Source organism: Rissa tridactyla, chromosome 2, assembly GCF_028500815.1.
Source record: "Rissa tridactyla isolate bRisTri1 chromosome 2, bRisTri1.patW.cur.20221130, whole genome shotgun sequence".
Taxonomy (NCBI): Eukaryota; Metazoa; Chordata; class Aves; order Charadriiformes; family Laridae; genus Rissa; species Rissa tridactyla.
The window spans coordinates 59574447-59587715 of NC_071467.1; the positions used below are offsets into that span (position 1 = coordinate 59574447).

The 13269-nt window shown below is 36.1% G+C and overlaps 1 protein-coding gene across 2 annotated transcripts in view; it reads left to right on the forward strand.

The window, feature by feature from the left end:
• The window catches only part of CDH7 (cadherin 7), a 79039-nt gene that overhangs the window by 61201 nt on the left and 4569 nt on the right, over positions 1–13269 (forward strand). For both annotated transcript variants that reach the window (XM_054191173.1, XM_054191174.1), the window contains 4 exons: positions 3083–3219; positions 5191–5312; positions 6780–6897; positions 8909–9160. In XM_054191173.1, coding sequence (XP_054047148.1) covers positions 3083–3219; positions 5191–5312; positions 6780–6897; positions 8909–9160 — 629 coding nt within the window. The remainder of the gene's footprint in view (positions 1–3082; positions 3220–5190; positions 5313–6779; positions 6898–8908; positions 9161–13269) is intronic.

The window sequence follows — 13269 nt, forward strand, 5'->3', positions numbered from 1 at the left end:
AATTAAAAGTTAGTACTCGGTTTCACTTATTGTCCATTTAGGGCATATGTAGAAAAGAAATTCACAGGTACAGAACTTGTTTGGATGTCACCTTTTTTGGGGATGTTAAATTTTTACTTTCATGCATTGAAGATGAACTTGGGAATCTAGTGTAGGTCTGTAATTTCTAAAGCAGCAATCAAGTTGTAAAAATAAATCATATGTTTCACTCTTAGAGGTGACGTAAGTGTTCTCTCTCTCTCTCATTATATATTAGCAACATATTCAAAATAGCTGATTCCTATCATGTATAAACAAATCCTAGATAGCTGGTTGGCAGGGATTTACTTGTGAAATTTATCTTTCCTGAGCTCTTTCTTTGCTGTGGCAGGGTTTTTTTGGCACTGATGTTAGCATCTGGTGTATAATATCTGGTTTAGTGAATCATGTAGAGTAGGATTAAATTCAGTTCCATAAATGGAGTCCATGCTCAAAATACTTTTGAATCCTGCGTAAACATAAGGATGAGTTTATTGGCCTTGATCTGGTTAATTTTTTACAATTACAGCATAAAAAATAGCTACATTTCCAGCTTAATTTACATCTTGAATATTTCTTCTGCTTCAAAGTTGTTTGGAATTTGAGAGGGAGGAAAAAGAGAAGTAGTGAGGGTTTATTTATATGCTTGTGAACTGCTATGTACATCACTGGGGCTACCGACAGATCATACAATTTAAAGCTGTCCTGCATCTGCTATGATGTACATCAGAGACAGATTCACCTAAAATTGGAATGTGTTAAGGAGGATTAACACATAATACTTTTCATTATCTATTTAAGGAGTTTAAATTATTAATCTATAAATAAGTATTCCAAATTCCAAGTGTTGGATTGTACTGATATTGATTAAAATTAAATTGTTACAGTTCAGGAAATGTTGAAATTACAGGATCAGACACAATTAAAACCTTGACAATACTGGGTGGGGGAAGTAATAAATAGTTTGAAAATAAAAGGTCATCTTGTATGGACCTAAAAACTATTGATGTTTGAACTAGCTTAAATAAAGGATTTAAAACTCCTGCAGCTCAAAGATTTTCAAGTACTAATGGCTGCAAGGAATTAAAGGATTAAAAGTATATAAAATAGGTTTTTAGAATTTGAATATGGATACAGCTCTTGTAAATAAGTTAAGGGAAACTGCTTGCTTCCTATGCATAAAAACTATTTTTTTCTTGTTTCCTAAGAATCTGTTGTCCAATTTATATAACTGGTTTGCTTTCCCTCCTTTCCCCTCCCCCCCATTCCATTCCCTTCCCTTCCTTTCTCTTCCCTTCCTTCCTTCCTTCCTTCCTTCCTCCCTCCCTCCCTCCCTCCCTTCCCTCGCTCCCTTTCTTCCTCCCTCGCTCCCTTTCTTCCTCCCTCGCTCCCTTTCTTCCTCCCTCCTTTTTATTGCTTTGTTTTTATAGCTTTCTTGCTTTCTTTTCCTTTTTCTGTCTTTCTCACCTCTCCTCCTTCTCCTTCTCTTTTCTTATTCCTTTTTTTTTTTCAAGAAAGGTCTTTGGCTCTTTGAATTGTATAGTGATAGTGTTAATAATTGGGAAATCTAAGGGCTGGCAGGAGATGGAATCCCAGCAACGGGGCCTGCCAAGATTGACTACATAGCAGAGGTGACAAGCATAGTCTCATGGGGAAGATTGCCAGCCACAAAACAGCTGAGGAGCACTGCTGACCAAATAAGCAACAGTGCTGGCATGAAAAATGAACTACAGATAACACAAAATGAAAAAAAAACCAAACCAAAAAAAAAAACAAAAGAGTGAAAGAGGGAGAGCCTTAATCCATGAAACAGGATGTTACTGTTGTTACAACTCTTTGCTCCATTCTCTCTCACACTGTGACATAATACAGTAAAATAATTCTAAATATGTAACAAGTCTCTGCTCTAGCATTCTGTAGCCAAGAGGGACAGATAAAAACACAATAATACAACAAAGTAGAAGCTTGTATATTACAACATAGAACAAACAAATAGTGTCATAAGATCATTATATCTGGGAAGTCCTGTTTTGTTAACTATCTTCCATAATTCTTTCCTTCCACGTTGTTCAACGGATTTGGTTAATGTTATATCAATAATCTAAAATATCATCAGTGTGGCAGTAATTGTAATGATCACACTTGGCCTGATTTGGGTATTTTAATTCATCGTGAGTCTAAGGAAGTGCTCTGGATACATACTTGATCTAAATGAGAGTGCAAGAATCTGACCCAATATTAAATCAAATGTCAAGAATATTCCCGTTGTTAATCTAAATCTTCCTAATCAACTGTCTCTTTCTCTCAAAAGGGTTACAAGCAAAACACCCACAGGCATTTTGACCTTTTCCCTTATTCTATTTTCTGTTTGCTAAGGAGCTCATTTCTCCTTCCTAAAACAAATTTGGAGGTAAAAGTTATGTTAAGCCGAAGAGTTAAGGGCATGAGCCTGTGTTTGTCTAATGACAGTAACGCACCGGGAGCTGACAGTGACGAGACATGCAATCCCTTGACCTACTCTGCATTATTTTATCCTTTTTATCCTTGCCCCTGCAGCTCTGGGTAACTCAGGGGCTCTTCTGCTGGTGATAGAAAGCTCTGTGCTCAGGCTGCCAGCCCCCATGGGAGCAGCGCCTGAGTGGTTCAGCCACATAGCAAACTTCCAACTTGCTTTTCCTTAGCTGGTGTTCAGGAAGATGCTATTCCATGTATAAATGAAGGATTGCCTTACAGCAGAAAGAAAAGAAAAGAAAAAAGAAAAGAAAAGAAAAGAAAAGAAAAGAAAAGAAAAGAAAAGAAAAGAAAAGAAAAGAAAAGGGAATACCTATAACCTCACTTAAGAGGACGCTACGGGAATGAAGCCCACCACTCTTAGCACAGGTCGCTGTGTAACTCACCTTTGCATATGGCTTTGCTTCTCTCAAAACCCCAGAGAAACTGGACAAAATAAAGCTCAAAATGGGGAAACAGTGGAAACTCTTTCTCTCTAATAAGAAATCAATGAAACATTTTTACAAGCTGTAATTGAACATAAATCAAAAGTTTTCTTTCATCCTTCACTTAGGTACTCAATAGATCGAAACACCGACCTGGAGAGGTATTTCAATATTGATGCCAACAGTGGAGTCATTACAACTGCCAAATCTTTGGACAGGGAAACTAATGCTGTTCATAATATCACAGTTTTGGCTATGGAGAGTCGTAAGTCACAATTTAAAGATTTTATTGGCTGTTTATGTGTAAAACTTCAGGCTTGGTTGTGATCAGCTGCCTTTAGAGAAATTACGACAGTTTCAAACCATGGCAGGTAGAAATAACTTACTAATGTAAAAAAAACCCGTGTGATAAAAATTAAGGAATACAACAGATTTCCTTTGCATCATATCTTGTGTAGTCTTTTGACTTTGAAAAATAAGTACAAAGGAAGACGAAGTATGTTAAGTCAGCAGTTTCAGATCAAGTATCGTTAGAGGAAAAGTGATATGGAGTATATAGGAAAGCAGTTAGCCCATCTTAGGGATGGCACTCACTTAGAGTTGATTGCTGTTAGTCAACCACAGCATTCTTAAAAGGTATGTAGGAAAAAGAATGTGAATGCTTATGTGGTTTCACTTTCCTGACTCTAAGGTAAGACTGTAGGGGATATTTTGTACTCGGTATCTTTTTCTGATGCATGATGAAAAGTGTTGAAGAATCAAACCCTTCAAGTGCGTACAACAGAAATTCTGTTAATGCAAGTTCAAACCTGAACGTGCTCAGCTCTGAATACATTCTGTGAAAAACTATGTATTTTTGCCTTTATATTTAGAAGAATATATTTCTTCAAATTTCATCCTTATTATTACCCTGTTGGGCTGTAATAATAAAATAGTTACTAGTTTCCTGGCCTGCTATTTTAAAAATCCTCACTTCTTGCTTTCAGTGAGGTTAATTTAATGTTTAACCTGAAACCTAACATTTATCATTTAGTGTCTCTATGAATTTATCTTGTATTTTCACGAGTAAAATTTTGGTCTAGGAGGCCAGAATGGAAACTAAAAATTTTCCTGGGCAGTAACAAAACTGACAAGGTAGCCAAGGGGCATACCTGGCAAAAGTGAGAGTCCAGGAGCACAAGTAATACCTTACAATTCTTTAATTTATGTTCATGGCCTGCTTGGTTTTCAATAAGCTTAGATCAGCAGAGGAAAAATTGTCAGAAATTTGGTGTCAAAATTGCTTACTCCTCTGGTATTTCACACGTGGAATAAAATCAAAACAAAACAAAACACAACACTTTGTGATCTACATTTGGATGCACTGTTTTAAATGTTATAATATTTACTAAAATGTGGTTGAAATACCCTATAAAAAGATAGATACATATTTGAAGATTTGTAGAGTTTTTCATTCTGTCCTGCTTTATCACTAATATCACCACTTATGGCAAAAAAGTAATGCATTCTCTCTTTTCCCTGCTCCAAAACAGAGGTGTTATCTAGCAAAATAAGTATAGCACACGCTGATGTCCTTTATACTTAGTCCAAAAATATCTACTGTTTAAGATTAAATGATGACATTGGACCCTGAATAGATTCATATTTTAGCTAGAGATGTGCATCAGTTTAAGAATGTGATTCATATTTAAGGTGTTCAACTTACTAATGACAGTGTTGAAATACCCAGTTGTGTGCACTTTAAATACTTTGGGATTTGCTTGGGAATACAGCTTCCTCTTTTTTCTGCTATACATAAGTGACGGAATTCTGGTTTTAACTTCTTAATAGCCTGATCAATCTGAATTGCAACAAAAATTTATTTAAACCATGATAACCATGCTATTCCCGGTATGTATAGCACTTTCTGGCTAGCTATACCCCTTGGTGATGGTTTTACATCATCTTGCTCTTATCCTTCCATATGATGTGTTTTGATGCTGTGATTAGTGAGTTAGATTTTCAGTTTATCCCTGAGAGTAAAATCTTAGTTTAACTGAAGTGGCTGGAAAACATAAACACTGTTTCCACTAGGTCCAGAAGATCAAGCCAAGAGCTTCCTTTGTCTTTCTAGGAGGGATAGTAATTAATTTGACATGTGTATGCAAAAGGAGAATGCAAAGGGAAAACGTACTGACCCAAAGAATAACTTCCAAGGAGCTCTTCTTGATTGTTTTGTTGGCTTCTTTTCCTGTAGAGAATCCAGCACAGATTGGGAGAGGCTACGTAGCTATCACTATCCTTGACATCAATGACAATGCTCCTGAGTTTGCCATGGAGTATGAAACAACTGTCTGTGAAAATGCTCAACCTGGTCAGGTATGGCTTGATAGTTTTATTGTGTTTATTTTTATCAGATAGGCTGACATAGCTTATGAAAGCCTGCCAGCTTCAAGATAAAATACAATCAGCTTTTGCCAGTAAAAATTACTCTTTGATGTGCAGCATAAGCAAATATTAATCAAACCCTAATGTCTTCACCATACCTCTGAGGAGAAAGACTCAGGTGTAAAAATTACTTGAAGGTACTGTTAAAATCTCTGGCTTTCTTACTGATATAACTGACACATTTTGCTAAACTCACCTAATTTTGAATAATACTAAGAATGCATACTTCCTCCTAATTTTGCTAGTAAGTGGGAAGTTATCACACAGAGGTTATTCTGAGACTAAAGGCCTATCGTGCCTAAAATGAGTAAACACTTTTATTTCCCTTCGGAAGTATGGGTCATAAGGCCACAAGTTCACAAGGGAAATGTATTCCTACCACATTCCCCAGTGTTTTTAACTCACCAGGTGTCTTCCAAGCAGTCCTAGATGCAGATGAAAGTAACTGGAGTTGTTTATCCTTGGTGTCTCTCATATTTGGACTTTTCCTCTCCACTTTGTAAGACCTCAGAAAAAAAAAAAATATATATCTATTTTCTCATTCTCTCTTCTATCTCCTAGAAAACTAGTAGATGTTTCACCCGCATTGTATCTGCATATTCCCTGGGAGACTTTGCACTTTTGTGCATTCTCCCAGAATATTGTCCTTTTTGTGGCAGATGTTGTTTATTATTTCAAAATCACAGCATAATTTAAATCCTTAACAGAAAACACTACAATTATTAACTTGTGTTCATGAGAAATACAGAATATGTGTGCTCTTATAGGTGTACCTGTTTGTTTTCTCTGTGATATAGTAAGAACGGTTAGCTCCAAGTATTCATTCTTCATGGACTTTAAGCAATGTTGACACTGCCTTTTAGAAGCAGATTTTGACAGAAATTTAAAAAGTAAAATTGGAAAAATAATGATAATAATGAAAAAATATCCCAGAAAATATTAATATACTTATGACTTGGCTTTTTATTTTTCATTATATTATAAAAAAAAAATGCATGAATTAAAATGCTTAAAAGCATCATTTTCTCCTTGCAAAAGTTTACATTGATTGCAGCTACTAATAACTAGATTAAGGGCCCTCCAGAAGATACACTTTGTCCACTGCTATGCAGTTTATATTCCAAGCCTTGGTGAACGGCAGGACCTACCTTTCTCACAGGCCTTGCAGATCATTGCTTTTGGCCAAAAGAGTTGGTACATGGAAAGTAAAGAGTCGAGTCACATTTTAGTTTTAATTGTATCTGTACATGCTTAGGAGATTAGAAAACCAAAATGCAATATGAGCAGGACTTAAGGGAGGGTTAATTTTTTGATAAGTAATAGAGGGGTTATACAATGTACATCTACTTATGTTTCTTACCATGCCTAACAATGAAACCCCAATGTATCTCAAAACAGGTGATCCAGAAAATCAGTGCAATTGATAAAGATGACCCACCAAATGGCCATCAGTTTTACTTCAGTTTAACAGCAGAAGCAGCAAATAACCACAATTTTACACTGCAGGACAACAAAGGTGAGGACATTTTGTTTGAGTAAATATTCACCACTAACATCCTTCGTTTTGAATACACCATGCTGATTATGACCTACATAAACTTTTATTCTGGTAAGGACATAAATTAAACTACAATCGTATTGCAAATTAATTTTATCTGTAGATTATTTGTCAAGGGAATTAAGCTGCTGTTTGAATCATTTAAAGCCTTGAGCCAAACACAGCAGCTTCAAATATGTATTTATTTTTCTTCACCAGAAGTCACTCTTCTCACATTTTTTTCCCTTGTATTTATAGGGTTTTATCTAAATTAGATTTTACCTTGGGGCAGGGACTGAAAAATGTCCAGGAATTCATGTCTTATCAATGTAACTCAGGGCATAAAAAATGAGTGCATGGTAAATCAAGAAGGGGGCTTTTGTGGGGCTTTTTTGGTGTGTTTTGTTTTGTGGGTTTTTTCTTTTTTTTTTTTTTTAATAAGAAAAGTGCATCTTTTCAGTACATATGAAGAAATTGAAGTATTGAAGAATGTGTTTGATAATGGAAGCTGTCTACAATATTTACACAGGCTTCTTATGACTATTTCCCCAAAGAGTTATGCAAAGACTCCCACTGACATCACGTTTCTGTTAGTTAAAATATCTGAGAACACACTTCCAGTTAGTGTTCTCATCAGTTGCGCTGCATAGCAAGGCAGCTGGGCATGTATCAGTCAGTTTAGCTATCAGCTGAAGCAAATAGAACTAAATAGGCACTATGTTACTCTTGCATTGCTCTTTTATGGATCAGTACTAAACCAGAGCAACCCAAGTCATCCGTATTAATAAAACAAGAAAAACAGACATATGGTGGACTAAAGGATACTGTTTCTACAGACAGACTTCGAACCACATTCACTAAGTATAACGTGACTAATAAGGTCCCCTCATGCAGATATTTATTGCCTTACCCTGCGTGTAGTTACTGCCATGCTTAATTTTCTTCGTATGAGCAGCTTGCAGTTCGAAACTAAAGACTGTAATAATAATAATGATCAAAATAATAAAATAGCATTAGAATAAGACTCAATTCAGAAATCCGACATTGTCACATGTACTCTAAAATATTTAATGAAAAGACAGGCCCTCTTCCAGAGAATTTATAATTGGGAAAAAGAAATAATAGACAAGATACAGCAGCAGTTGCCTCTTTCGATGTTAATTAATTTTATGCATATCTCATATGATGCTATATGGAGAAGTGCTTGCATATTTTGCCAGATAGGTCATAATAGATGGCACAATAAGATAACTTTGCAGAACTATTGATATATCTGTCTATAAATAGGTAGATAAGTAGATAGATAGATAGATAGACCGACCGACCGACCGACCTTTTCTATGCATTCTAGGAGATGTAACTCCCTACCTCTCAGGAGCTGTCAACCTGTATTGAACACAGTGAGTTTTGCACATATTTTCTGGAACACACTCAGAGCAGCATCAAGCCACGTATTTTAGATTGGTTATATTATTCATCTTGACTCTCAGATGAGACTGAAAACACGTGCATGTCTTTGTTACATGTGCAATTACCTGTATCTGTGCACCAACTGGATTTTTTTTTTGCATTCAAAAAATATTTCATTGGTCTTCAGTGCTTATTCTCCTATTAATATGTTCATCTCTTCAATAATTATGATATATATATCTGTAAATAATTGAAATAGATCCTTGGAAATTAGACTTGAAATAGGTATATAGATTCTTAATCTGATAACTGAAGGGTAATTTTTTTCTTTTTTATAATGATTTAATCTTCAACTGTCTATCAAGAGTGGAAGTGTGAGTTTAACTAAAATCAAATAGACATCTTTGGTATTATTTCTCAGATGATCCTGTCGCTGCAGCTTCAAAAATGTATGTCCAGGAATAATATAAATAATATAAATGTGTTTATAAATCTTTTAAGTGATGGGCTGTATTATTTATAGACTTGTGTTTTAGAAAGGTTATGTATTTTATATTTATGTTTTTATTCCTTTATCTAGATAACACTGCAACAGTACTAACCAGGAGAAATGGGTTCCGAAGACAGGAACAGTCGGTTTTCTACTTGCCAATATTCATTGTGGACAGTGGATCACCTTCGCTTAGTAGCACGAATACCCTCACCATCAGAGTCTGTGATTGTGATGCAGATGGTATTGCTCAGACATGCAATGCAGAAGCATATATCTTGCCTGCAGGACTTAGCACTGGAGCTCTGATAGCAATACTGGCTTGTGTCTTGACATTGCTGGGTAGGTCTTCTTCCTGTTATCCTTATTTTCCATTCAATGTATAGTAGCAAAAGATATATATATATATATATACACACACACACACACATCTATATATGTGTGTATGTATATAAGCTTCAACATCTATCCCCTCCCCCTGCCCCAATTTCTGTAAACAGGGCCACCTAACATTTCAGGCAGAACAGCATTTTGTATCTATAGTTTGGGATTTTCAAGTTCAGACGCTTTGCTTCTATGTCAAAATGCCTCCAGATGTATATATGAAATAATAGTAAAATAAAAAAAGATCACTTGCATCAAATGTCACATTTAAGAGTCAGACAATGCAATTTATGCAAGTATTTGGTTTAGCCTACTCACCGTATAACCAGTATCAGTGTGTGTCCCTTTTCCAGAGATATAACTGTTTTTAAACATTTATTGATTTGCATAGAGGAAAAGGCATTCAGAAAATACAACAGATATAATTTACTGATGCGTGTCATGTTTAATTGAATATTGTCCACAGAATGATCTTTTGTTACTTCTGCAACTGGTAGCACAGTTGGATTTTATGTTGTGCAGTGAAACTGCAACTAGATAAAAAACAGTGGAAAACAGTCAAAATCCTAATTTCATGAGCATTTATCATTTCATGCCTAGTCCTTAAAATGACTGCATACCAGTAGTAAAGGCCCAAATTGAGGAGTAAATATGAAGGAACAACCTGCAGGATGGAGGCGCAGGTGAGCAGAAGTGCAGCTTTCCTTATTGTCAGAAAGTTCACATGCTAACAAGGGTACCGATTCAGCACACAAGAATTTTCTTGAGTGTTGTTATAAATGGGGAGATTTCTCTGTTCCCTGGCTGTACATCTCAGTCTGAGTGAAAAGGAAAGACCATAGTCTCCTCAGGCTGGTATAATCCCAGTGGTGATTTATCTGTCACTGTTATCCAAGTAATTTGAATAGGTCAAATCAAGAGACTTTTGTCCACTCTTCTATTCGTGGCAGTATTTCAACAATGTATAGATTTCCTCTTCTTATTGACTTCGATTCACGGTACTGTAAACTGTTAAAAGGAAACATCCTTTCTGCTGCAAACATTTCTAAAGGATGCAAAAATGGAAATCCTCTTGCATTCTTGTCACAGAGTAAGAAAAATCACTACCTTTGCAACGAACCCAACCAATTTACTCAATAGCTGTGCCTAGGAGGTCGCATTTCCAGAGTTTTCCATCCTTGTGACAAAAAAATCTAACAACATAAGATTGTTTAAACTCACTCAACACATGGTTAGGCCTAGGTTCGAGGAGAAAGGGGAGGGAATTATCGCCAAAAGTTTTAACTAGCATTTTTAAATACCGTTTTTCTAGTAGCATTTCTGGGCCATTTATACACCCAAATGAACTTTATTTGGACATGAAGTTAAATGGTAGAGTTCGAAAAGGTATACAAAAGATCTTCTTATATCAACTGGCATTGACATCAGTGGAAAAATACCCATTTAAAACTTTGGTCCAATGTACTTAAGAAAAGTTCTGTAACAATAGCAATTCACTTCATCCCAAATTGAAATGTCACCATTTTTGTTATATATAAAAAGAGAGTTTCTGAAGATCGAAAAAAAAAAAAAAAACAAACCCTACTGTAGCCTGGCCTGGGTAAAAGCTTTTCTTAAATAGGAGCCGTATGTCTTAAAGAAGAGCACTGATTGGAGACACAGCATGTTACCAGACAATAACTTGCTTATTCTGCTTCAGAAGGCTGGAGCACCTCATCTATGAGGACAGGCTGAGAGAGTCGGGGTTGTTCAGCCTGGAGAAGAGAAGCCTCCAGGGAGACCTTATAGTGGCCTTCCAGTACCTGAAGGGGGCCTACAGGAAAGCTGGGGAGGGGCTGTTTGCGAGGGTATGTAGTGATAGGACAAGGGGCAATGGTTTTAAACTAGAGCAGGGTAGGTTTAGATTGGACAGTAGGAAGAAGTTCTTTACAATGAGGGTGGTGAAACACTGGAACAGGTTGCCCAGAGAAGTGGTGGAGGCCCCATCCCTAGAGACATTCAAGGCCAGGCTTGATAAGGCTCTGAGAAATCTGGTCTAGTTGAAGATGTCCCTGCTTACTGCAGGGGGGTTGGACTAGATGACCTTTAAGGGTCCCTTCCAACCCGACACATTTTATAATTCTATGATACTCTGAACACCAGGATTCAAATGCAATCAATAAATCAAGAAACCTGAGCTTTCATTCTGGTCATTTTTAGTGTGCCAAACAAGGATTTGGTAAAGAATTGAGGAAAGCTCTCTGAACATAGTGTTTGAATAACCTCCTGTACACTGAAGAGGAATCTGGCATATGGCCACCTTACCATTGATTTTGTTTTGCCAAGGAACTGGACTTCCAAAATCAGCTGTCAGAATTTATCACCAGTGTTTATCCAAATAGACATTTTTAAGTGCTGTCGTCACTTCCAATCTAAACTGTTCCTTTTGGGTACAGTTCAAAGCTGCAGGCACAGTTTAGGCTGTGTTTGTATGCTAACCCTGGCTTTGAGTGCTGCATTTTGGTACTGTATCCTGCTGCTGTTTCATTCCCTGACAGGTGCCAGTCTTCACAAGGAAGAGGTGCCTAAGCATCACTGCTGCCTAGTGAAACTCCAGTCAAGTGCTGTTGCTTGTCTGGTCCCAGAGCCTTTCTTCTTCTCTTATTTGTTCCTAGAAGACATTTTCTGGAATCAGCTGAATAATAGTACTGCTAGGAATTTACTCTCTCCTTTTTCCCTTTTTCTTTTCACATCTGTTCCTGAGAAAAAATCCTGAAGATCCACTAGCACAGCATAAAAAGTAAGCTTCAGCTGTTGGCAAGTGGTTCCAGGGCTGGGATCAAGGGATGCACCTTTCTGTGTAAGAGTTTATCAGTGAAAACAGGAGACAGGCTACTGGATCAATTTTTTTTTTCTGACCCAAGATTAACATGTAGTGCAAATCCAGTCACATTCATCAATGTCATCTCAATGTGAGTGCCAGTTGTAAGTGGAGGCGGCATGAGATTTGCATAAATGTCATGGATACATGCATTCTGGCACTAGTATCTTGAATTTTCAACAAGCCATTATCTTCTTAAAGTTAGTATGATGTACTTTGATATTTGATCTTGCTCCATACATCCTTTTGCCTAATAAATAACCATTTGTTTTGACCAAGGCTCAGATTGCCTCAGTGGGATTTCTTAGTGTTACTATTTTCACTTAAGCAACCAATCAGTTTTAGATAAGCACAATGTTTTCACTGACACTAAGAAGGAATAAGTTACCAAATCATATGAATTCATTATAATTGCATATAACATGGTGTAGACTATTTTTTCAAAGTAAAATAATTTTTAAAAGTTAAAAACATTTTACCAAAATCTTTCTCTCTCCTTGTATTGACTGGTGAAGACTACATTGTAAATTTTATTCCACAAGAAAGTTCTAGTGCTTTGTTAATTACTCAAAACAGTTTTATAATTATTCACTCTGCAGTGAGGCTATGTTTTAAAGAAAGAAACTAAAAAAAAAAGTGCTTGCAATTTATTCTGTATAAAGCACATGAAAAGCTAGTTTGTATTCGTTTTAGACTGTAGATAATTTTTAGAGAAGTGAGTAGAAAATTTTTAACTCCTCTGAAAATTATATGGTAATTTAATTCAAGGTAATTTGTTTTTCAGTTAGCATCTTCCAGACACAATAATTGCTTTTGTAACAAGTGTTTAGCATAAGATGTGTACATAAAATCACACACAAAAAAAGTGTTCACCTGTAGATAACCCAGTCATATTTGAGAAGTTGAAGATTTTCTTTGTACTGGAACAATGGAAAGCTAGATTAACATAATGCTTTTTCATTATTTTTATCTTCCATACTTCTGAATATAATCGATTAGTACTATCTATTTTCTTAGAGGCACTAAAGAAAGCCTCCTGTTAGTGTGGTACTAGAGTTTACAAGTTAATACATTGATTAAACTTCAAAATACAGATTTAAGTCATTATTTTTTCAGTTGAAAGTTGGGGAATTTGTTATTATTATCACAATACCTACAAGAACCCAATTAAATCACTGCACATAATTGTGTGATCCATAAACGAGAA